This window comes from Ostrea edulis, chromosome 9 (genome assembly GCF_947568905.1).
Source record: "Ostrea edulis chromosome 9, xbOstEdul1.1, whole genome shotgun sequence".
Lineage (NCBI taxonomy): Eukaryota > Metazoa > Mollusca > Bivalvia > Ostreida > Ostreidae > Ostrea > Ostrea edulis.
The window spans coordinates 36762385-36788414 of record NC_079172.1 but is presented as its reverse complement, the minus strand read 5'-3'; the positions used below and the strand labels follow the sequence as shown (position 1 = coordinate 36788414).

General features: G+C 33.0%; 1 protein-coding gene and 1 long non-coding RNA gene across 51 annotated transcripts in view; both read right to left on the bottom strand.

Moving 5' to 3' along the window:
- The window catches only part of LOC125659436 (leucine-rich repeat-containing protein 15-like), a 615079-nt gene that overhangs the window by 512967 nt on the left and 76082 nt on the right, over positions 1-26030 (bottom strand). For 48 of the 50 annotated variants that reach the window (XM_056149051.1, XM_056149060.1, XM_056149061.1 and 45 more), the window contains exons 4-5: positions 25094-25165; positions 8997-9068 (exon numbers count right to left, since the gene is read on the bottom strand). In XM_056149051.1, coding sequence (XP_056005026.1) covers positions 8997-9068; positions 25094-25165 — 144 coding nt within the window. The remainder of the gene's footprint in view (positions 1-8996; positions 9069-25093; positions 25166-26030) is intronic. The other 2 variants (XM_056149046.1, XM_056149082.1) reach the window with 1 other exon arrangement.
- LOC130050124 (uncharacterized) lies at positions 9642-11962 on the bottom strand. The gene is made up of 2 exons (XR_008798528.1): positions 11762-11962; positions 9642-11588 (listed from the first exon to the last, which is right to left on the bottom strand). It is a non-coding gene; the product is annotated as an uncharacterized LOC130050124 (long non-coding RNA).

The window sequence follows — 26030 nt, the reverse complement described above, 5'->3', positions numbered from 1 at the left end:
TCACAGCTTCAAGTGATTTTTTGTTGTTGATGTAGCCATATTAGGTAACCAGTCAATTTGAACCCAAGTTCATTTCCATACTCATACTCATTTTGAAACAAAATGCCTATGTGAACTCATATTCCCACAAATAATTTTAGTAAAATATTTTAGATGAAATCATCCCATTTCGGTTAGATACTTACTATTCAAATAGGTTTGAATATTGAACTAATCTCATAGCTTTCTTATAGTCCCTATTCCCGCCAGTCTGTTTTTACACTAAACTATTGCAATGGAGTGTAAGGGATCAGACTAGGCTTTTATAGCATTATCAATTTTCAAGAGCTTTAAAAGAATTGTATAATTTAAGATCACTTGAGTAAACTAAGGTGACATTTTTTTCAATTGGTCTGCATCTGTTGGAGTCTGTCATCATTAACAATTGAACATTTTAAAACTTTTCTATAACTACCATTCAATTATTTTCAAAAATAGAATCAAGCATCTTTAGGATAAGGGTAAGGTAAATTGTAAATTTTACGACTTCTGTTCCCCTGGGGCCATAGGTGTGGGCCAAAAAATCTAAATGCATAGTGATTGAGAGCAGGAACAACCACAAAGGGTTTTAACTCAATCTATGCAAACTGGTATACTGTATAATAGATTTATTGATTGATTGAATATTGTTTAGCGTCCCTCTCGGGAAGTTTTCACTCATATGGAAATTTCACCATTGCCGGTGAAGGGCAGCAAAATTTAGGTCTTGATGCTCGACGCTTACGGCCTTTGAGCAGGGAGGGATCTTTATTGTGCCTTTTGTTCATCCTAGTGAATGTCCGAGATTTGCTAGGTATCATTTAAAAATCACAACAGCAGGGTCAAGGTGAGCCAGGTGAGCGATGTGGCCCATGAGCTTCTTGTTGATTTTGATATTTGTACATATATCATTGGTATGAAAAATGGAACTCTTTTTTTTCTTTTACCAATACATGCAGTGTCGTATGGATCTATCTTTGTTGATTATTTGATCAAATTTGGTTAATATGTTTTATTGAAGTAAATTAAACATGAGTTTATTCATATGGGATACCTAAATTTCACATGGATAACCAGTGACTGATTCTGGATTGTCAACATTATCACCAAACAGTTAAGAAATCACAAACTATTAGGGATGGTAAAATTCCTTAAATAGCGACACATTTTTTATTTTCATCTTTTTCTCAAGGAAAAAATCCCTTAAAAAATGAAGAAATTATAAAAGAGGTGGCTATATATGTGACCCACCTGATCTTTATTTTTCTGCAACATATTCAAGTGTGTGTTTGTCACTTGTATGGTAAGATTCATTTATGGCAAGAGCTGGTATGATGTCTTGAGTTGGAAAGCACCTGAATACACTAAGAACAGTTTTCTATGGAGCGACAAATTAATAAACTCAAATATTTGAAGATATCTTTAATAATTTGAAGATAATAGGAGTAATAATGGTGAAAGAATCTATTACAAGTGGGGAATATAATAATTATAATAATACTACTTCAGTGTCCTGTGAAATATTTGTGAAAAGAAAGAATGTGCGGGGGTTGTTAGATTTCGAACCTTTTGGATGCGTCAATGAATTTGTGAACATCTTATAAAACACATACATGTATGAAACAAGTGCCTGTGTTATAAAATGGTTTCGTTATACAGATTGGATAAATTTATATCCCCATAAAGTATTTGTTACAATATACAGCCTACGAAATAAAAGGAAGATATCTTTGAATGCTTTATTTGATCTTTCTTGCAATATTCTTTTACTTATACTTGCACAGCAAACAAATAATTAATGAATATATACTTTGTGTAGTGGAGTATAGAAACACCGGTGTTGTAGCATAGGTTTTTTTTCCCTCATAGACCCCCCGCCCCGGAAAAACGGGTTCGGGATAGATTTTCCCCAATAAAATCGTTTTTTAGTATCACTATATTGTAATTTTAATTTTTTAATTTCAATTTGACAAAAAAACTCCAACAACTTAATTTCCCATGCTCAGCTGTGGTTTGTAATCAACTAATCTCCACACGAACCGCTGGCTGAATAATGAGAATGAACACGGGATTTCTGATGGGTCAGATTGTGGGATTACATATTTCTAAAATAGGTTGAATTATTTTCGGAGAAAGAAAAACCCCCGATATAACAGGGGGAATATTCATTGAAAATGAGGCTCTGCTAGCAGTTAACAGACGCACGTCTTATTATGATCCTCTGAGACACGTTCTGAAATCAACCAGTGCACGTAAAATTTAACAACCATACCCATAACTTTTTAAATATATATTTTTCACGCACAATATCAAACTTGCTGTGTAACCTATATTTGTACACTATATTTTCAGTTAACCTATATTGGATCTTTCCATTCAAAGACTCATAAATGTACCCCTCCATATCTGTAGTATTCAATCACACGTGTCATTCTGAGTTTAAGTTTTCACGTATTTTAGAAAAAAATTGGACAAATTTTGAAGTTTATATATAACGGGGTTTTTTTTTGTTGTAGCAGAATTATGTGTTATCGATAATTGAACAAAAAATATTTATTACTGTTATGAATACGAATTTCATTTCATACGAAGCATTAGCAAGAAGTACTCCCCGGAATGGCCTTGTGTAAGGGATAGAAAGGACTCATTATTCCGGGAATTATTAAATGAATGAATTTATCAAAAGAGAAGTAATTTCGGTTTGAATACGCTAGAGCTGCAGGTATGTGTTGAACAAATAAATGTTATTTTTTGAAAACACATGAGGACATGAACTGATAAGTTTCACTTTGGCATACGTCATAAAATATAATACAATCTACTCTCATTTCTATCGACATGTCTAGCCGTTGAAATAGACATACTATATTTATGAAATTCAGACATATATTTTTTCACATCTGCATCATATTTATAAGGAAATGACTACCATTACACTTACAATTGGCAAAGATATCGAAGAGAAAAATATTAGATATATGATACATACAAACACGTACATACGGCTGGTTTCTGCAATTCATTGACACTCAAAGTATAAAAACATCCGGACTTGCTTCATTTGCAAACCTTCATGATCCCACTTCAACATTTAATGAATCAAATTAGCTACTTTAACGCATATTGCCTTATACGCATGGGCGGATGTGGGATTCAGTTTAGAGAGACTTGAAAAAAATCTGAGACGAGGGGGCTGGTGACAAGTTTTAGGTCCTCGAAAGGAACGGGTAATGTATAAGCGAGCAAAGGTTCCGGAACCTCCTATGTTTATTTGTGTTTTATAATGAAATGTAGCATCAATCTCATAGAATCAAGCAGCAATCCAATTTGGGAATAAAACTGATTCTTTTATCAAATTCCATTCAGTTATATTTGACAACACTGCTGGCTCCAAGTATGTTTTCTATGTTTTCATAGTCAGGCTTGAGTAATGTTCATATCTTTATACCGAAAGGTTAAATAATTCGACATCAAATAAAGGGTTAATCGGGGATGGACACCAATATTTTGTGCTTATATTCATTGATTTATCATGATTTACCGAGATTCAATATCTTCATGAAAAAATAAATTGATATTTACATCAGTCTTCATGATAACTTTTCTGAGACGCTAGTCATACTAACTAGTTAATTCAATAGATTTAATTGCTCGTTGTCCTGATGAATTTGTTTGCTAGTCCGTAAATAAAACACACATGTAACAAAAACGTCAAACATGATTTATATGGATGCATCTATAACACGGGGACATGCATTACAAAAACTGAGATTGTTAACAAACAGAAATCAGACTTTGAAAAATACAGAAATAAAATTGTCGTCGATGTTTTTTTCAATCCAAACACTTTATTGATCAACGATTTCCCCCTAGCTATATCAGCTAGTGCTGAGACCAATTCTAGACGTCAGTAGTCTCGGAGAGTCAGCTAGTTCATCTGAACGAGCTTTAATGGAGAGTGCTGCATTGTACATGTATGAATTTATTATGAACATATTTTGTCAGTATCAATGTTTTCTCTGAACGTCTTCGATATACATGTTCTAATACTTGTAAGTGGTGTATGTATTACTATATTTTGACACACACCTGCTGATTTTGAATAAATGTTGTAAGTTTTGCTGTATTTGTAACCGGACACATTCAATATTAACTCCTAAAGCGGCATGCAAACGTTGAGATTAAATATTCAATTTCAATACACAGGATGTTTCTGGTATTAAAGAAAAAAGATTTACATTGAAGAGATCGACGGTATATAAGTTATGCATTGAAGAGATCGACGTTATATAAGTTATTTGTGTGCATTTATTTCATTAAATATTTTAATTTAAATCGTATTCTGACAAAAGGACACACAGATGTATATATGAGATGGATCATTACTCGTTATCTTCACTTTTCCATCAATGATATGAAAGGTGAAGATAACGAACAGTGGTGAATCTCATAACTCTTTAAGGAATACAAAATAGAGAGTTGGGCAAAGATGAACCCCTGGATATACGATCGGTGGGACCAGGTGCCTAGGAGGAGTAAGCATTCCCTGTCGACCGGTAAAACCCGCCATGAGTCCTATAGCTTGATATATTGAATGCTTAACACTGTTTCCATCCAATTGAGACATTATATGGTGTTGTGAATAGTACAGTCAACGATAAGAGAATGGAAGGTATAACATAATCCAATCATATGATAGCTCATTTTGTTCATGTATGCATACTGAAAGATTTTACATAGTTTGAAAGAAGGTGATGCTTATACCTGTGGTTTTCTTTATTTTTCTTTTCAAAGTTTTGACAAATTGAAACAAAGTTAGTAATACGTGTATTGTGTAAACAGATCAACAACTCCCATGATAGAATGATTTGTATAACTCATTGAATCTATAATGATGATTATTGTTCATGTACCATTCATTATACAGTACAATCAATTTCTGGTTAAAATTGTATGAGGTGTTGATTTTCAAAAATCCAATTTACAAACGGATATTATCTTTAGTATTTACTACAGTTGGTATTCAATCTATTTTTAATAGTGCTAATTTCACTTTCATTTGGGAAATAAATAGTCAGTGAGATTACACATTTTTAAAACATGATGACTTATTTAATTGACCAATAGGAGAACGGAAAAACGATACAACATGGGTATCTCCATTGAAAATGAGGCCCTGTGAGCAGTTAACAGACGCACGTGATATCATAATCCTCTGAGTCACGTTCTGAAATCCACCAGTACATGTAGAATGTAACAACCATACCCATAACTATTTTTTCGTGCACAATATTCCATTTCCTATATATGTTACCTATATTTGTATGCTATATTTTCAGTTACCCTGTATTGGACCTTTCCATTCAAACACACTTAATGTACGCATCGATATCTGTAGCTTTTATTCACTCCGGTCATTCGGAGTTTAGGTTTCCAATCTCTTTGGATCATGTTCCACACGACACGCCACGAGTTGTAGAAAATTCTGTTTCGGTCAACTTTTGAAGTAGATATTCGATTTTCCAAAAGATATTTCTAGCAATTGTTCTCCACGTCTGTTTCATTTACATTTGGATGAAAGGTGAAGATAACCAACAGTGATCAATCTCACAACTCCTATAGGTAATACGAAATAGACAGTTGGGAAGACACGGACTACTGGATATACCAGAGGCAGTATCAGGTGCCTAGTGGTAGCAAGCATCCCCTGTCGACCGGTCCCACCTGCTGTGAGCACTATATCTTGATGAGGTAAACTTAAAAATATGTACTTAAAAACAGTGTGCCAAGAGCGGCCTAACAATAGCTATTGAACACATCAGACAGCATATGACTCAAGGAATGCTTGTATTGGCAAACTAGATTATTATAACGACCATAGAATTTGCGAAATGCTAACTTCAAACGAGAGTGTTGAATCCCCTGTACCATCAACTTGTTTGTTAGTAGCTTGTCTCAATTTTAAAAAAAACAACTGATCACATGTAGAACAAGCTCTTGCGTATCGAGTCAGTTGAAAGATATAAACAACATATGCAGGTGATAATGAAATATTGCTACATAGATATGAAAAGTTGGTGATAGGAAGCTGAAATCATCCCGTTTTTCATAAAGATGAGTTAGTTTGCCCTTAATATTCATTTTCAATAAAATATCTAAATTCAAAGAAGATGTGAAGAACTCTGTGGCGGCTCTTATTTCGATTTTACAGGGATTGAATCGATGTATGAATGAAAATGATTATTGTTAATAAATAAATCGACAATGTATCTAAATGTCGAGTTGAAGGTCACAGCAAGAGATTGTCGTTTTCTCACTTGGAAGCTTTTGAACAAACTCTGCTTCATAAGAATATGGGGAAATGTCAGCTAACGGAACACAATGCGTACCCATGGGAATACCAACAAACTGTTGGAAGATCTGACCACCGAAGACTACGAAGATCTTTTCAATGAGGAACTCCAGCAAATCAATTTTTGGACGACTGATTACTAGATACGAATATTTCCTTTTTCGTGAAGAAGAAACTGTCTATGATTTTAAAACGTCTGGTCTTTAATCAATCGTAAGGGATGGTCATTAAAAGTGTTAAAAAGTCATACGTTTAGGTGTTGTTGATTTGAGAAATGTTTTGAGATTTCAAATTTACTAAAATTTCTTCAGAATTTTTTGGAATCCATATTTGATTTACACCACTTCTCGCATATGTTGTGGCACAATACGTTTTAAGGTTCTCTTTCACACCTGTTAATATGTTCGTGAGGAGCAAATATAGGGGCTGAATAGCATATTGATTTCATAACGTTTACAATGAAAACAAAATTACGGCAAACACAGGCCCCTGGATATACCAGAGGTGGGAACAGGTGCCTAGGAAGACTTATAACTTTATGACAGACTTTATGAAATTGATATCCTATTGAGGTCTATATTTAACCCTCACGAACATGCCGTTAATATCTAAGTATTTATATATTTTACAGGATAAATCTATGCCGTTCAGCAGACTGACATTTTACTGAATGGCCTGGAAAGGTGACGGAATGTCAGGACCATTCAGTCACTATTATGTAACATTCAGCAACCTTTCAGTTAACGAAATGCCATAGTTTCATCACGTGTTTTATATGTATAATTATATATATGTTGAAGTGTTATTTATTTCCCCATATTTATTCCATTCGGATTCCATTGAAATAGATTTCTAAACATGAAAGAGCTCACTCTTTGTATTTATAAAGTCCGTGTTATATGTTTGTATCTTTCTCTATCAATTATCTTAGAGCAATGTTAGAATAAGGTTAATCTGAATAAAAACAATCACAAACATTACTGAGCAGTCAAATCAATGAATATCTTAGATTTAATCTAAATTCCTTACAAACAAATCATAAATACTGTTTCCGCAGGAAGTGAATGAAAGGTGAATATAATGAACAGTGATCAATCTCATAACTCTCACAGGAATATAAAATAAAGAGCTAGACAAACAACGACTCCTGGATATACCAGAGGTGGGATCAGGTACGTAGGAGGAATAAATATTCTGGGTGATTGAGTTATTAACAGGTAATTGATTTCAGTTTTCTAATGTTCGCCAATGTTGAACATTATTGTAAGTCTACTGTACATGTCTTAGGGATAATGTGTTAAAAATTAAAACAGTGTTATTTTTCAAATTCATTTGAAATTTCATTAAATAATGAAGAACTGTGTCCTTCTTTTTTGTATTCACTGAAATGGAATAAATTTTTCTCATGCTTGGACACATTGGTATATGAAAAAAAGCTTCTTTCGAGTGAAGTACATGTGCACTATATGAAATTAAGAATGAAAATTAGCTGGTTTATTTTGCATTTGCATTCGATTAGCTAGGAAATTGAATTATTTTCACCCATGATATGAATATCACAATGGTCATATAATCATGTCCAACAGACATTTTTCCAATATCTTTTCTTTGTTTATTTGTAACGTTACGATCAGCTTATGTGCACTAGTATAGGACAAGTGAAGTTACGCTTATTTCTGACGTAAATGTACGTCTACAACTACCAGTGAATACCGCCCCCCACACATACACATAAACGTACACTATATCTAGATGTCTACGTTTACGTCTACGAACTTTAGTAAACATGTGCCCTGAACACTAAACATAGGTCTATATTTGTGGTACTTGACCCAAAGAAGATGACAATTTAGTATGAGTGTAAAATTTCGACGGATGTAAATCAAGCAAGCAATCAGTCTATCAAGAATGAAAGGGGAAGATAAGGAACTGTGAATGTATTGCATCTACATGTAGATTGTAGAATATGAAACAAGTGTATAGATAATAACTTATTTACTCATTTTCTTTCTAATGTAAAGAAATTGTGTATTCTAATATTTCAAATATAATAAGCTAATTGAAAAAAGAAACTTTGTTAAGTAGAAGACAATTTTCAAGAACGTGAAAGACATGTACAATATTCATAGCATGATATTTGAAATGGTAGATGACTGTGATCTTATTGCGTGTGATATATTGATTGAATTATAGATATACCAACACAAAATTGTTGGAGTACATTATGCGAAAAGAACTTTGTTAAGTAGAGCACGATATCAAGGATATGAAGGACACATAAAATGTTATTACCCATTATGATTTGTGTGAAATGATGGACAACTGTCATCTGTTAGAGCGTGTGATGCATGTGTTAGTGTATGAGGCACCGAATGAATTTCTAGTTATATACATGTTGATGTGAAACACGACATAATTAATCGATTTAATGATATAACTATATGCATTGAAGATGACATAAAAGAAATAATCAGATGCACTATATATATATAATTGAATAAAAAAGCAGGAATTTATACAGTTCCAAAATATATTTAAATCACTAGCGCTTTCTGGATTTTAACATCCATCCTCAGGTGAATACAAATAATGAATTCATATTATATATAAATATACATGTACTTACAGTTTCGTTAATTTCGTCAATCCCTCAAACAATCCTTTCTGTAACGTTGTTAGTTTATTGCTGTATAGGTATCTGAATTACAAAGAAAGCTTGATTAAATTATATATATCCATACAATATTGCTTGATTACATTTTGATGTTAACCCAAAAAAAAAAAACCAAAAAAACAAACAACCCAAAAAACCAACAGCAAACATTGAAAGCAATTTTAGCTGCAGTTTTGGTGTCGGAATGTTGTCCTGTAAGATTGTGATTGACTATTTTAATAATAGAAGAAACAAGTAAGGTTTATTAACTTTTTTGTTAATATGGTTTATTAAAAAACATGTTCAGAGGCTCTGAAGGAAGCAAAATTACATTATTGTCTTCCCATACAAAAATGAATTCTATGAAAGGCGAAGATATGGACCAGTGATCTGATAACCCCCACAAACAATACAAAATAGAGAGTTGGACAAACACGGACCCTTGAATATACCAAAGGTATATCATGCTATATATTCAATAAAACCGAAATCTTCATTTTGATAGAATACTCAACTTAGATTTAATCTTATCAATTATTATATTCTAAACTGTATAGCACATTTTTACAGCAAAGTGATATTTAAATATAGAGGTGCTAGTGCTGCAATGTTTGCTCTGGATAAATTTGATCTCCGTATATATCAGGAAATCAATAAATAATTCTAGGAGTGGATGAAAGTTAGAGAGTGAATCTTATATTAATGAATGTTATTAGAACACATAAATGCATAAGGAAAGACGTAAAAGAGATTTTTGCACAATTCATTTCCATCATCGCAGTCCATTGCCGAGTGTTGTCTTATTCCTTGATATCAATAACACCAATGACCCAAATATTGAAGATGTTTAACCCAAATTTCAAAATAATTTAAGTATGGTAGCATAACTAATGGTCTTGTTCTTGTTTTTAAGCATATATAAGTCATTCTATGCCATATCATACTACAAATATGTAGAATTTGATAAACCGTAACCATTCTCATAAATGTTATAAAAAACACAAATCCAGAGTAGGGAAAACACGGACGACAGAAACACTATAGATTTATCAGATGCTAGGAGTAAGCATCCCCTGTTAACCAGTTTCACCCGCCGTAAGACTACTGTTTTGATCAGGTAAACGGAGTACTCGGTAGTCAAACTCAGCATAAAAGAACGGCATAATTATTTCTATGAAACACGCCAGACAATATTGATGGATTTTAATTTGAAACTAAATCATAATAATTTATAACTGCCATAGAATATGCAAAATATTGACTTGAAACGCGACTGTAACATCAACGTTTTTGTCATTATCGTATTTTTCAGTAGCCTACCTCCATTTAACAAATGATCATACGCAGCATATGCTTTCGGATAGAATCAATTCAGATCCATAAACATCATATCCATATTTTTACATACTAATTTTGACTAAGAATTACTCCGTTTACGTGATCAATTAATAGGGCTCAAGGCAGGTTTGACCAGTCAACATAGGGATGCTTACTCCTCCTAGGCACCCAATCCAACATCTGTTATATCCAGGGGTCTGTGTTTGCCTTTATCTTAAAGGACACAACGCATGTTTTTAAACGTTTTTCTTTTTTCAGCAAAATTCTTTCCATGCCTAAAACCACTTTAAATGTGTTTTAAATGAAATATGTTGCGTAGTTTTCGAGTTTGAAAGCGATGGAATTCAAATCTTGCGATATCGTGGTATGCATATTTACTTTCGCTATTTTACGTGCCATTATGTGTGACGTCATATGTGCCCTCGGGTTTGAAAACATCTATAAGTCATTTCATAAACAAATTAGATTTAATCGACAAAAAAAACAAAAAAACAATTATCACGTTAACAGTTTGTAAATAATATTGCATTAAGATGTTTTGTGCCGTATTCGGGTGTACTAGTTGTCGGTAGAAAGGATTTAGACTGAGTATTTTTCAATTTTTCGAAGGAAGGTACGAGAAAAAAGACGTGGATATGTTTTTGTTAGAGCAAGAAATTTACCTTTAAAATAAACCACCCAGTCACCTTTTCAAAAACCACTTGGACAGAAACCCAGATAAACTGCGAGAAAATGGATATATCGAAGCTAAGCACTACATAATTCTGTTCTGGTCTTCAAATTCAATACACACTCGGATCAACTAACCTTCACCTTGTAACAACATACCGTTTATATAACTTGTGCTTCCAGTTTCTACCAACTGGTAGATTTACAAAGATTTTAAAGATACAAAATAATTGAACTTTTAATCATATAAATAATAGAATATTGTATTTCTTAACTTTAAATGGAATTATAAAATTATTTCCACATTAACTCGTAACATCTTGAGTGCGTCAGTATAACGCCTTGCTCCCACTTCCTAACGATGTACAGATCACAATTTGTAAAATTAATAATATGATTGCTTTATCAAAATAAAATATTGTGATTTCCACTTTAAATTTGATTATTTTTATTGATTTGTGTGGTTTTTTCTTCTTTTTTCTTTCTTTTCGAAATGCACCCGTGACAGTAGCTTGGCCTAGGGTCTAGTTGTCAACAATGTAACGTATTATGATTTGTCTAATCCAAAAAAAAAATAAGAAAAACAGTGTCAATTGCAGATGTATAAAGAAATGACATTACCAAACAGTTTGTAAACAGCGACCCATATAAACATTATTTACTCGCAATATTAGGGGCCTTCCGTGGCCGAGTGGCTATAGCATTGCGCTCAAAATCACATGGCCTCTCACCTCTGTCGGCGCGGGTTCGAATCCCGCTCGCGCCGGTAAGTGAGAAAGTGTCCCAGTTTACTTTCGGAAGGTCGGTGGTTATCTTCCCAGGTACATTGTAACTGGGTTCTCTCTTCCACCAATAAAAACTGGGCGCCACTATATAACTGAAAAATTATTGAGTGTGGCAGAAAACATCAAAAACAAAAAATACTCACAATATTGCCGATTTCATACACGCTTTCAACGCTATATTTGGGTATTTACATTCTTTCGATATCTTTTCTTTATATATATATATATATATATATATATATATATATATATATATAAAGAAATATATATATATATATATATATATATATATATATATATATATAAAGAAATATATATATATATAAATAAAGAAATATATATATAAAGAAATATATAAATATATATATATATATATGCATTGAATATGACATAAAAGAAATAATCAGATGCACTATATATATATATATATATATATATATATATATATATATATATATAATTCAATAATAAAGCAGGAAAATATACAGTTCCAAAATATATTTAAATCACTAGCGCTTTCTGGATTTTAACATCCATCCTCAGATGAATACAAATTAATAATGAAAACAAAGTTGTTTATCTTAGAAACGTCTATTGTGACGTCATGACGTCATGATAGTCTTTGCGACGAGGGAATAGATACATGACGTCATAATACAAAAGTTCGGGAAAGATGACTTGGACAAAATAAGAATGAACATTTACATGATAAAAGTTGATGAATTAAGAGGTTTAACAATCAGAATTTCTCATATATGCATTGATTAAAGTTTGTTTAGTTTAGGAGAAAACAGTTTAATGATACAATTTTCTTTAGCAAGTCTCATGGACGTTGATTCTGTTTTAAGTTTATAAAATGGAAATACGATGTAGTTGCCTCTAGCACAGGTGTCAAAGTGTTCGCTGCATGGGGTATTTCTTGTACTGGGATCGTTAATTTGTTGGCGATGGACACGCATCCTGGCTGTTAGTTTGTCCAATATATTCCTCGCCACACCCGTTGCAAATAATGCAGTATAGTAAGTTTTTCGACTTGCATGATATGTTATCATTTACAGTAAAATATTTTCCGCATTTAAAAGTAATAGAAGGTACTGTTTTTAGGAAGGGACATGTACCACACCTTGAGTCACCACATGTAGAAACTGCGTATTTTTCAGGCGTTGAATTGAATTTGGCTTTTGTTAATATTTTTTTCAAGTTAGATGGTTGTCTTTGGCTGTGAAGTAGGTCGGATTTGGGAATAATTTTTTGAAGTTCTAAATCACGCTTGATAACTGTAAAATTCTTCTTAGCTTCCTGAAAGATATTTATATGTTTTGGGTTGTAAGTTGTCATAAATGGTATTAGGAAAGGATCGTGTTCTTTTTCTCTTGTTGTTCTAAGTGTATGCTGTGGAATTTTCTTTGCTTCATTTATCGCTGAAAGAATGAGTGTTTCCGGATAATTCTGCGCAGTAAGAAATATTTTCAATTTCGCCAGTCTTTGGTCTTTAGTATTTTCATCTTTAACAATAGTGTAAATCCTTCTGGCCAAATTGTACGGTTTTATATTTTGGGAAAAATCCGAAGAAGACCTGATCAAGTTTCACAATTTGTTGAATACGCTCAATCCAAATATCCAGTTTACCATGGAATACAGTGATATTTCGATTCCTTTTTTGGACATCAAGGTGATAAAACATGAAACCAACATCCTAACTGATATATTTTACAAAACAAAAAACAACAAAAAACGGACACACACCAATATTTGAATTTCAAACCATGTCATCCTACACACACTAAAAGGAATATCCCGACAAAATAACGACAAAATAGCATGGCGCTTTCCCCGCGATACAACCATCAGAACATGTACATGTACGCTGTGACGTACTTTTACATTTTGACGTCATATGGTGCGAAGTGCACAGAGGTACATTTATAACAGCACCGTGATTTTGCGTTCAACATTTGATGAATCAATTTAGCTACTTCAATGCAAATTGCCTTATAATCATGGACGGATGTGGGATTCAGTTTAGAGAGGATTAGAAAAAATCTGAGACGAGGGGGCGGGTGACAGCTTTTAGGTGCTCGATGGGAATAATTTGTTAATCGGGGATGGACGCATATATTTTGTGCTTATATCCATTGATTTATTATCATATATCGTGATTCAATTTCTTCACGATGAAATAAATTAATATTTACATCAGTCTTCATGATAACTTTTCTGAGACGCTATTCATACTAATTAGCTAATTGAATAGATTTATTTGCTCGTTGTCCTTATGAATTTGTTTGCTAGTCCGTAAATAAAAACACACATGTAACAGAAACATCAGACACGATTTATATGGATGCATCTATAACACAGGGACATGTATTAAAAAATTGAGATTGTTAACAAACACAAATCAGACTTTTAAAAATAAAAAAATAAATTGTCATCGATTTTTTTCAATCCAAACACTTTATTGATCGAAAATTTTCCCCTAGCTATACCAGCTAGTGCTGAGACAATTTCTAGACGCGAGTAGTCTCGGGGAGTCGGCTAGTTCATCTGCACGAGCTTTAATGGAGAGTGCTACATTGTACATGTATAAATTTATTATGAACATATTTTGTCAGTATCAATGTTTTCTCTGAACGTCCTCGATATACATGTTCTAATACTTGTAAGTGGTGTACGTTTTACGATATTTTGACACACACCTGTTGATTTTGAATAAATGTTGTAAGTTTTGCTGCATTTGTAACCGGACACATTCAACATTGAATCCTAAAGTGGCATGCAAACGTTGAGATTAAACATTCAATTTCAATACATAGGATGTTTCTGGTATTAAAGAAAAAAAATTACATTGAAGAGATTGACGGTATATAAGTTACACATTGAAGAAATCGACGTTATATATTTGTATGCATCTATTTCATCAAATATTTTAATTTAAATTGTACTCTGACAAAAGGACACATAGATGTATATGCAAGGTGAAGATAACGAACAGTGATCAATCTCATAACTCCTATAAGCAATACAAAATAGATAGTTGGGCCATATATAAGATGGATCATTACTCGTTATCTTCACTTTTCCATCAATGATATGGAAGGTGAAGATAACGAACACTGGTGAATCTCATAACTCTTTAAGGAATACAAAATAGAGAGTTGGGCAAAGATGAACCCCTGGATATACGATCGGTGGGACCAGGTGTCTAGGAGGAGTAAGCATTCCCTGGCGACCGGTCAAACCCGCCATGAGTCCTATAGCTTGATATATTGAATGCTTAACACTGTTTCCATCCAATTGAGACATTATATGGTGTTGTGAATAGTACAGTCATCGATAAGAGAACGGAAGGTATAACATAATCCAATCATATGATAGCTCATTTTGTTCATGTATGCATACTGAAAGATTTTACATAGGTTGTAAGAAAGTGGTGCTTATACACGTGGTTTTCTCTATTTTTCCTTTCAAAGTTTTTGACAAATTGGAACAAAGTTAGTAAGATGTGTATTGTGTAAACAGATCAACAACTCCCATGCTAGAATGATTTGTATAACTCATTGAATCTATAATGACGATTATTGTTTATTTACCATTCATTACACAGTACAATCAATATCTGGTTAAATTGTATGAAGTTTTGATTTTCAAAAATCCAATTTACAAACGGATATTATCTTTAATATTTACTAGAGTTGGTATTCAATCTATTTTTAATAGTGCTAATTTCACTTTCATTTGGGAAATAAATACATGATCATATTAGGATTTTTTTTAATCCAAAAGACTCTGTATCATAATAGCATGTTCGACATATGAATTTTATATCCCTTTGAAGTGAACCAGAAAATGTAGACTGATATTCACGCAATCGATTGACAGATATGTTTCAATGAGATTATTCTGAGCATAAAAGGCCAATATTTGCAGATTTGTATAGTGCATATAGTTAAGTTTTTTACTTCTTAACTTCGTATTTCTGATAGGAGCTACGATATTACTTATTGTTTATTTATCGTATTCCTTTAGTGAAGAGAGTGTGTATTCTTTCAATTGTATAGATGCAAAATATCACATCTCTATCTGATTATCTATGGGAAGAGCCCACACTTCAAGAATATTGACATAGTATTTAATAATGCAGATGTGAAATTGCTGTATATACAACCTTATGACAGCATACAACGTCCATAACTGTTGATCATTTTAACTTTTATATCCCTATCCTTGCTTTGTGATGATATTCACTAAATTTTTATGAATCTTTTATTTGTCTATTGCTGACAAGTTAACAATAAGACATAAAATAAGCTGGTATATTCAAGGGTCCGTGGTTATCCACCTCTCTATTTTGTATTGTCTATAGGAGTTATGAGATTGATCAAAGCTTGTTATCTTCACCTTTGTAAACTATGAAATACTTTTCATTTGCTTCTCTCTTTTTTTTGATTAGTTGTAACATATTGATTATCATGCACAATCTTCAGTTGCCTTTGCAGATGTTAAAACACATATGCGTACGTGGGATAATGCACGAAAGGTAAATATAACGATCAGTGATCAATCTCAAAATTCTCATAAGAAATACAAAATAGAGAGTTTGGCAAAAACGGACCCATGGGTATACCAGAGGTGGAAACAGGTGACCAGGAAGAGTGAGAACTCCATGTCAACCCGTCACACATGCTGTGAGTCATATGTCTTGATCAGGTAAACAGAGTAATCAGTAGTCAAATCAGAGTGCCAAAACGGTCTTACAATGAATATGAAGGAAGTCAAACATCATTTGACCCAATGATATGGTGTATTGGAAAACTACATATAAATGTAGATCATAATAGCTACCATATAAGTTGCGAAATGCTGACTTTAAACGGAACTGTTTAAACCCCTGTAACATTAACTTGTTTGACATCAGCCTGTCTTTTAACAAAACAATGAAATATTAATATGTGTTAAAGTCACTACTTGTTCATTCTTTCTACAATAAAATTCCTTAGGGTTCCTGCTTCCCTTCTTTCTTTTTTATTCTTTGAATGATCTATTTGACTGCTCTTTCTTAAAAATATTTCTACCTTTGCTTTTGTTCAAAATTTTATCACTAAATTATCACTATGGTGTTTCCATAAAATGCCATAGATTTCAAAACATACCATTTGTTATGTAAAATGTAATTTAATAATGTGTAGAACTAGAACACAAACAGGATCTAAAAATTAAGAGGATGTCGGGATGTATTACTGATTAAGGTAGAAAGAACGAATATTGTGCCCAATGCCATCTCATGTGCTATGACACTCTTAATTTTTCAATCATTACTTGTTTGCGCATAATCTACATCAATTTTTTTATTGACATTTCCAGATATCCCTGTTTGTAAATCTGTAATTTTCCAAAACCATTTTTCTGTAAGATGTTTATTTGATTATCTGATAGATCAATCTGGATCCATTAAGCATTTTATATTTCAAATTGTATTACATATCATGAAACAAAGCTCCGCTATTTATAGAAGAGTGTTAAAGGACACAACGCATGTTTCTAAACTTTTTCATTTTTTCAGCAAAATTAATTCTTCTTATGCCTAAAACTTCTTGCATGTAATTTTGTATACTTTGAAAACATGAGATGTGTCCTTTAATCATCACGGTGATAGGTAGATATCTGATATTTTGCTCGTATTTCAAAACATCCGACCAGTCGCGGTATCTCATTAGTACTTGGGCGAGTCAATAGGTAACCAGCCCATTCCATTACCGATTGATCGAGACGGTCACGATTTTCATGCCTTGTTTTAATATATGTTTTATACCTGGGTACAAAATTGCACGCGTATCGAGTCATTCTTTAATAAGATATTGAATGTCAAACATGGCTAGAGATGTAAAGGCATGCCTTTCATCTAAAGTTGAATACCGTGTTATAATTCGGTACTTGCATTTAAAAGGTAAAACATGCAAGGAAATACATGGCGAGTTAGCCGATGGTTATGGGTCTTCTGCACCATCTTATGCTCAGGTTAAATTCTGGATAGGGGAATTCAAACGCAGTAGAACGTCTTTAGCAGATGAAGTCAGGTCTGAACGCCCACTGGATGCCACCGACGAAGAAATGTGTAAGAAAGTTCGGGATATAAGCAGATCGGGACGTGCAGGGGTTGGCATGTTAAAGAGTCCTCACTGTTACGACTTTAGCGTTAGGTATAGTTCTGAATTAATAGTGCTTCAACTTTAGCTGGTGACGTCTCAACATAAGTTAAATTCTCGACGGGACGTAAAACAATCAGCCTTCTAACCAACTAACCGTCTATGTTTCAAGTTTCAACATTTCATTGTTAACTTTGATTAGGAATTATCAATTTGGCAAACAAGTAATACTAGTAATCGCAACACTTCATTTGAATGATATGACCAGAACAATCAATGAATTATCTGTTTCTCAAACTCTATTAAGATATTTTAGTACTTCAAATAAAATCGATACTGCTTTGTTGAATTAATAAATTTGCAAGCATTTGATTTTGCTAAGTGAAGCATTCTAGGTGGTTTGCTCCTTTCTCCACTGAACTTTTTGCATAGATTGTGACTACTTTAAATGTTTGTCGTACAGACTGATGTGTACTACTACGCCAGTGGAACAGTGAACGAACGCTGAACGGTTTAGGGACGAACGGTTCTGTTTGGGGAAACGAACGTTTACCGGTTTGAAGGGAACGGTTTTCAACGATAACGGAACTGTTTTTATCTGAAACGGAAAACATTGAGATTGAAAACGAACGGTTTTCTTCGGTCGAAAATTGAAAACGAACGGTTTGGCTTCGATTTCAAATTCTGCATTTCTGACAATTTTGGTACTTTTTATTCATATATAGACATTGCGGAAAAGAAAGAGAGTACGTGTCAAAAAAGTTTAATTTGATCGATATGATGAATATTTTAAAAAAGAAGGAAGAGAGAGGGAAGTATATTAATACATACAATTACATGTGCCTTACATTACACATGTGGATATTTATATTTGTGTTACACATGTATGTAATCAATTAAAAATCACTTTACACATTAAAAAAATGGAATTGTGTGATTTGAGGCGTGGTCCGATTTAGATATAATACAAAGTAACATTGCCACTCTTTACTCAAAATGTTATGATTTTTTTTCTTCCGATTACTTAGTGCACAGGTAATTTCAAAGAGGAATTCAGTTTGTACATGTATAACGTGTAATTTGGAACATTTATATATGGGCTCAATGTAGTGCATTAAAGCGTTTGAAATCATATACAGTTCCTGACACATTGATTTTGACTACGGTTAACTCCGTTTACCTGATCAGGATATAGGGCTCACGGCGGGTGTGACCGGTCGACAGGGGATGCTGAATCTTCCTAGGCACTTGATCCCACCTCTGGTGTGCCCAGGGGTCCGTGTTTTCCCAACTATATAGTTTGTATTGCTTATAGGAGTTATGTGATTGATCACTTTTCGTTATCTTCACCTTTCATACATTTTCATAATGAATGTATCAAAAAATGAATACATCAATGAATGTCTATGTAATCTAATAATAAATAACAATTCTGGATCGAATTTAAATTTAGAACCCTTAATAACAATTTTCAATAAAAATATTCATTGTGCATTAAAACCCCCGATAGGGATATGCCTGCATTGTTTCATTGTGATGGTGACATGTGACGTTAATTAATGGTACATATAAAGGTACCCTTTCGATAAACATACATTAAAAGGGTTTGGGTGACATATCCCAAAATTAAAAGAGGATATCAAAGAGGGCAAAGTCACTTGAGATGGGGACCTATTGTGTGAACTCTGTGTCCACTCTCCCGTAGACTAGTACAATGTACACCATTACTGTAGCAACTCTTAGTGCCTCGACCAATTCATACCCTCTTTTGAAGATGACACCACACAAACTGCTTTTGGAATTCTTATAAATGATTGTTTTTGATTTCCCGAAAAACATTTTCACGACTCGGAAATATGTCAAATTCAGATCAATGTAAGAGTTGTCCGTACTTAAAGTAGATCATGTAATTTGACATTTTATTTCCGAGCTTTTTCTTTTCATCAACAGTAACATTATTGCTATTCATTTATTTATTTATTGGTTTAAAAATGAAACATCCATGTTCATTCATTTTGTTCTTCAGTAAAAAGATTTTACCCATTGATTAAGAATATACTTTGTCGTGTCGTGATATACTTGTAATTTGTCGGTAAACATTTACGGATGTGAACTGCAGAACTGTCCACCCTTGTACAAGTTTAAAATATTGTGTCGAATCAGGAACGATAGCATTCTCCATGTCGACCTAACGCCATGTTGAAATAAAATAACAAACTGACGTGTGAGTTCCAAGTGACCATGCGGGAACGCATAGTTTGTGGGAACGAACGGTTTGGGCTTGAAACAAAACGCTGAACGCTTGAAACGAAACAGTTTAGTGTGGGAATGGAACGGTTTTATCGAGAACAAAACAGTTTAAGGTGGGAATTGGACAGTTTTTATCGAGAACAGAACGGTAACAGAACGCTTCAGGGTCTAAATGTTGAGTTTCTTGAAATAAGTTTTTGTTTTTTATCGCGACAACAGTGGCCGTGATAGATGATATCGGTTTGCAAGGTATCTCATAAGCAGCCATACTTTCACATCACTTGTGAGTTGATTGACAAATAAACAATCACTATATATTTCATTTCAAACGTATTGTGTGTTACCGTCAGGGATTGAGTCCTGGACACTCCGGTTGCAAATAACAAAATTTAGATAGCGCCTTATATAAAACAAATTACGCTAAGGTGTATTAAAAAGATGAGCAGAAGAATGTAACAATAAAACACAATCAAAAGAAATGAAATTAGATGACAATATGAAAAAAGATTTTACACCTTTAGAATTATCAAAATAAAACACAATAATTAAGATCGATAGTTAAACTTGTTTTTATGTTGAACGCTATGCAGAGTATTGTCGCTTTTCTAAAAATACACTAAAGTGCTTTACGCAACTAGGTTTAGAACTTCCGTAGTAAAATACACTATAATTTTGTGGTGAAATTACTTAAGAGTTCTAGAACTCTTACGGTTAAAAACCGAAACGATACTATCTATATTTTGACTGTGACAGCTATCGTAAATTCCCCGCATTGTAATTTGTAACTGTAATGATGTGCTCCCCTTAGATTTTTCATTGGGGAGGGGAGGGGGTTAAAACACCTTAGGATATCAGTAATATTGCAGATGCGGTAGTGATTCACTACTGCAACATTTTCGATCATTCTACATATTAGCTGACTTTCTTTACGTAAATAAAATTATATTGTATGTTACTTTGACATTATCTGAATTAACAATCTGCATATTACGATTTCCGAAGCTCTATTTTACCGTTTCCAGCAATTTCTATATATTCATATTTAGCGATTCATATTTATGCGCCATGTATGATTTACTGAAGTTTCAACTTCCGGGTGCTATATGGCAATGTAAGGTAGTGTTTATATCAATGGACGAGTACGGAGGGAAAAGCGGATTCGTCAGTATTAAAAAAAAAGTTTGAATTTGATATCAAGTTAAAAAAAACGAACAGCAGAATGTATATTTGTTCTGCCACCATATCATTTCCCTTCCTTTGTCGTAATGACTCAATTATCTACATTTTAAAGATGATTGTCAATGTTTAAGTCTTTCACTTGATCCAACTACAAGATCTCACGATAACAAGCATGCAAGAGCAGACGAAGAATTTGGCATGTTGTACGTGATATTCAATTTAAAAAAAACACCTCTATTAGACATACCAAAGCACAAAGTTAGTAATATGTTTTGGTGTAAATAACATTGGAGACAAATACAAGGGGTTTATTACAGGTTATTGGTAAAAATATTTTGAACCATTACGAAGATCCTGTGGATTTGTAGCCCTTTCCCGAAAACGTCAGAATAGAACAAAATCAGATAGGGGTACATTAGTGCAGGTATATGACAATCACTTGAATAACCCATAACATTTTACTTTTGGAAAACATCAATAAGTCGTATTTGTAAACAAAAGGTCGGGTGCAGGCAGGTTACCAGCTGAATTTTTATTGATATACATGTACTCAGAAATAAATAAAAATTCTTTAGACAAAAAGTACTGTCACAAAATGAAAATAAAAAATTCTCTCAACGTCGATGAAGTTCTCTAGTACCAGTAAGTATTGTGCATTTGACGATCTTTTGATGAGCACCCGCTGATCTTAACATAACTTATTTTAAGTACTACGACATTTTAACACGACACATCCAATATCAACACATAAACAGACATATAAACGTTGAGCTTAACATTTCATGATATTGTTTTTAAAGAAAACAAATCAGTGAAGAGATTCCTTTTATATATGTTATTTATCTATTCCATCAAAAAAGTAAATCTAAATTGTATTCTAACAAAGGAAACATAATTTTATGAAGCCTTTAAAATTTTAGGGGTATGCTCTCCCCCAAATCCATTTTAGATCCGCCAGTGATAAGCACCCAAAATAGGCCCTAAACGTACAATTTAAAAATCACATACAAATTATCTTGATAAAGATTTTATATTTGTTTATGTGCTTAAAAAATCTAGCAGCTTTCTTTCGATTTCACTCAATGGGCCACTATATAAATCACACATTATTTTCTAATCACCTACATTTATGTTATTTTAATAGCATTCCTTCAAATAATCTGTTTACTATAATGTTCTTTAAACTTCTATATCGTATATGTTCATTTACATGTTTGAACGATATTTCCTACGTTTATAAATTTCAAAAACCACACAAGTTTTCTTACATACATGATGGTATCAATAAAAGGTGAAGATAAGGAAAAGTGATCAATCTCATAACTCATATAATGTAAAACTTATACGGTACCAATTTTGATGCACCAGATGCGCATTTCGACAAATAATGGCTCTTCAGTGATGATCAACAGAAATATTTGAAATCCGAAATAACAATGAAGTTTTAGAGCTATTATAGCCAAAAACAGCGTGCCAAAAACAGTGGAGGCAAATTCGTCTAATGATAAGAGCTATGCATGAGGGAGATAATACTTAATTTTGAAATGAATTTCTAAATTTTATAACAGCAATTAAATATACATCCGTATTTTCTAGTAACGAAGTACTTAGGAATATAAGGAATACAAAATAAAGAGCTGAGCAATCACGAACTACTGGATATATTAGAGTTGGGATAAGGTGCCTTGAAGGAGTAACCGTCCCCTGTCCACCGGTCACAGCCGGTCACAGCTCACATGCCGTGAGCCCTATACCTTGATCAGGTAAACAGATTAATTTTAGTCAAATCAGTGCCCCAAGAAAGGTCTAACAATCGATATGAAACACGTCAGAGAGCATTCTATTCAAAGACTAGTTGTATTGACAGACTAGATCATTGTAACGACCATAAAATTGCGAAATACTGCTTTAAAAGGAGATATTTGAAACCCCTGTAACATCAACTTTAGTAGCCTGATTATACGTAGAACAAGCATATGTGTATTGAATAAATTTAGAAATTTATACATCACATGGGGGTAATAATGGTAAATATTGCTACATAAATACGATTGATTTAAACAGATTTCATTGTATGAGTGTATATCATATACAACTAGCTGCAATAATGTAGCCCTATCCATTTTTTTTTTAATTCTGACGTTTTCGGGATAGGGCTACAATTCCATAGGATCTCCGTAATGGTGCAAAATAATTTTATGAATAACCGATGATAAACTCTGTGTATTACTCCCAAATGTTGTTTACACCAAAAGGAGTACCAACTTTGTGCTCGGGCATGTCTAATAAAGGTGTTTTTCATTAAATATAATGTACAGGATGCAAAATTCTTCGTCTGCTCCGCCATGCTTGTTATCGCGAGATCTCGTAGGTGGATCTAATGAAAAGCCTAATCATTGACAATCAGCGCGAAAATGTAGTTACTCGAGCCACTTCGACAAAGAAAGGAAAATCATATTGTTGCAGAAAGAATTTACACTCTGCTGTTCGGTTTTTAACTTGATATTAAATTCAAACCTTTTCAATACCGACGAAATAGCTTTCGCCTCCATACTTTTCCATTGATGTAAATACTACCTTATATGGCATATGCAAATGACTTGACAACCGGAAGTTGAAACTTCAGTACATCAAACATGGCGCACAAATATGAATCGAGAAATTGGAATTTATCGAAATTGTTGAAAACGGTAGAATAGAGCCTCACAAATCTAAAGTTGCAGGTTGTAAATTTATATAATGACTAAGAAACATAAAATATCATTTTATTTACGTAAAGAAAGTCAGGAAATGTTTAGAATGAGCGCAAATGTTGCGGGAGTGAATCACTCCCGCATTTGCACCATTACGGAGATCCTAAGGAGTTGTAGCCCTCTCCCTAAAAAAAAAAAAAAAAAAAAAAAAAAAAAAAAATCAGAGAGGGCTACATTATTGCAGCTATATACAACGGTTTCAACATAAGTTCTTCCAACGCACGGGACTATCACCTTAATTCCAAATGTCAATATACTAACTACTATGATAAATAGACATAATCATTTCTTAGTTACATTAAAAAGATAGATGAATATTCATGTATTAATAGTCAGTTATTTGAATAGAGCATGGTGTGACGCAGTGATATCTACGTTTTCCAGAATCTCTAACTTTGATTAAGTATGTTGGTTTATTTCAACATGTTGAGCTTCTGTTCCCCATAGAAGTAAATGACAATCAATAATAGATAATGGAGTAAATGTAAAAGACATCATAATAATTGAATCCTGGCATTATATAATACATAGATATGGGAAGTTGACAAATGAGGAACTGAAAACATCCCGTTTGTCATAAATTGGACTTGTTAGTTTGCAGATAACATCTATTTTCAATCAAATATCTATGTACGAAGCAAATGTTGAGGACTCTGTGGTGCCTTTATTTCGAGTTCACAGGGATATATCGAATCGAGATATGAATAAAACTGATTATTGTTAATAAATAAACGTCGTAAATATATCTAAGTGTCGACACCACAGCAAGAAGTTTTTTTTTCTTCTCATGTGGAAACTTTTGAATAAACTCTGCTTTATAGGAATAGAAAAACGGGTCAACTAAAAGTCGATGCTTTTCGATAACATGAGTATTCATTTTTAAATAGAATAGTTCAGATTCCAATTTAAGAATAGTTCATAGTGAGCAAAGTGTATATAGAGATACTTACAGAGACTCTAGATTTCCCAATCCTTCAAACGCTCCCTTCTCCAACGTTGTTAGTTGATTGCGGGACACAGATCTATATTAAAAAGATATATTGATTACCCGGCAATCATTGACACGGAATTGCTTAATTAGATCGCAATGAATAAAAATCAAGAACATTTAATATATGATCTGGAAAGAAGACGGAATGATACATATCAGAAAAGCCATCAATAAATTATGAAGTTGGGTTGAATGCTGTTCCTCTCTAGTGTTGATGAAAAGGTGAAGATAAAACACGACAACCAATCTCATAAACACTACTAAGGTGAATCATTCCATCAAAATTCCAATTAATCTGTTCCATAAAGCACCTTATATGAAGTATACTTTCACAATCAAAAGACCGATACAAACTGTCAATTATTCTGTTTTATTGTTGGTGATTTTCCGGAATGATAAAAAAGGTGTATTGTTTACCAATAATAATTTAAGGGCCAAAATTCGCTTTGATTTAATGAATAATATAAATAGTTGAATGAGGCATTGACTGTGGAAGTGATGATAGCTATTTTTGTCTCAAAATCTTTCAATGACATAAAATATATATAACACTGACTAATAAAAACATTCATTTTTTTTTTTTACAAAAAAAGAGAAACCTAACAAAACTACGTTACATAACCGATTTTAGTGTAAAAAAAAATATATGGAAGAATTATTGTCTTGCAAGACAATAATTATCAAATCATCAAAATCACATATTCATGTCCATCCTTTGAAGTTAAAAAGTGTTTGAAATTATTAAATAATGGTGTTGTATGTATTTATGAAAAGCAATTTCCATTAGATTCAATGTGGTGACAAAATGACAGCAAATGCCCTTGAAATAAGGTATGTCTCAAAGACGCAGCTAAATGTTTTATTTTTTCAAACAAAAAAATTATGAAAATCAAAAA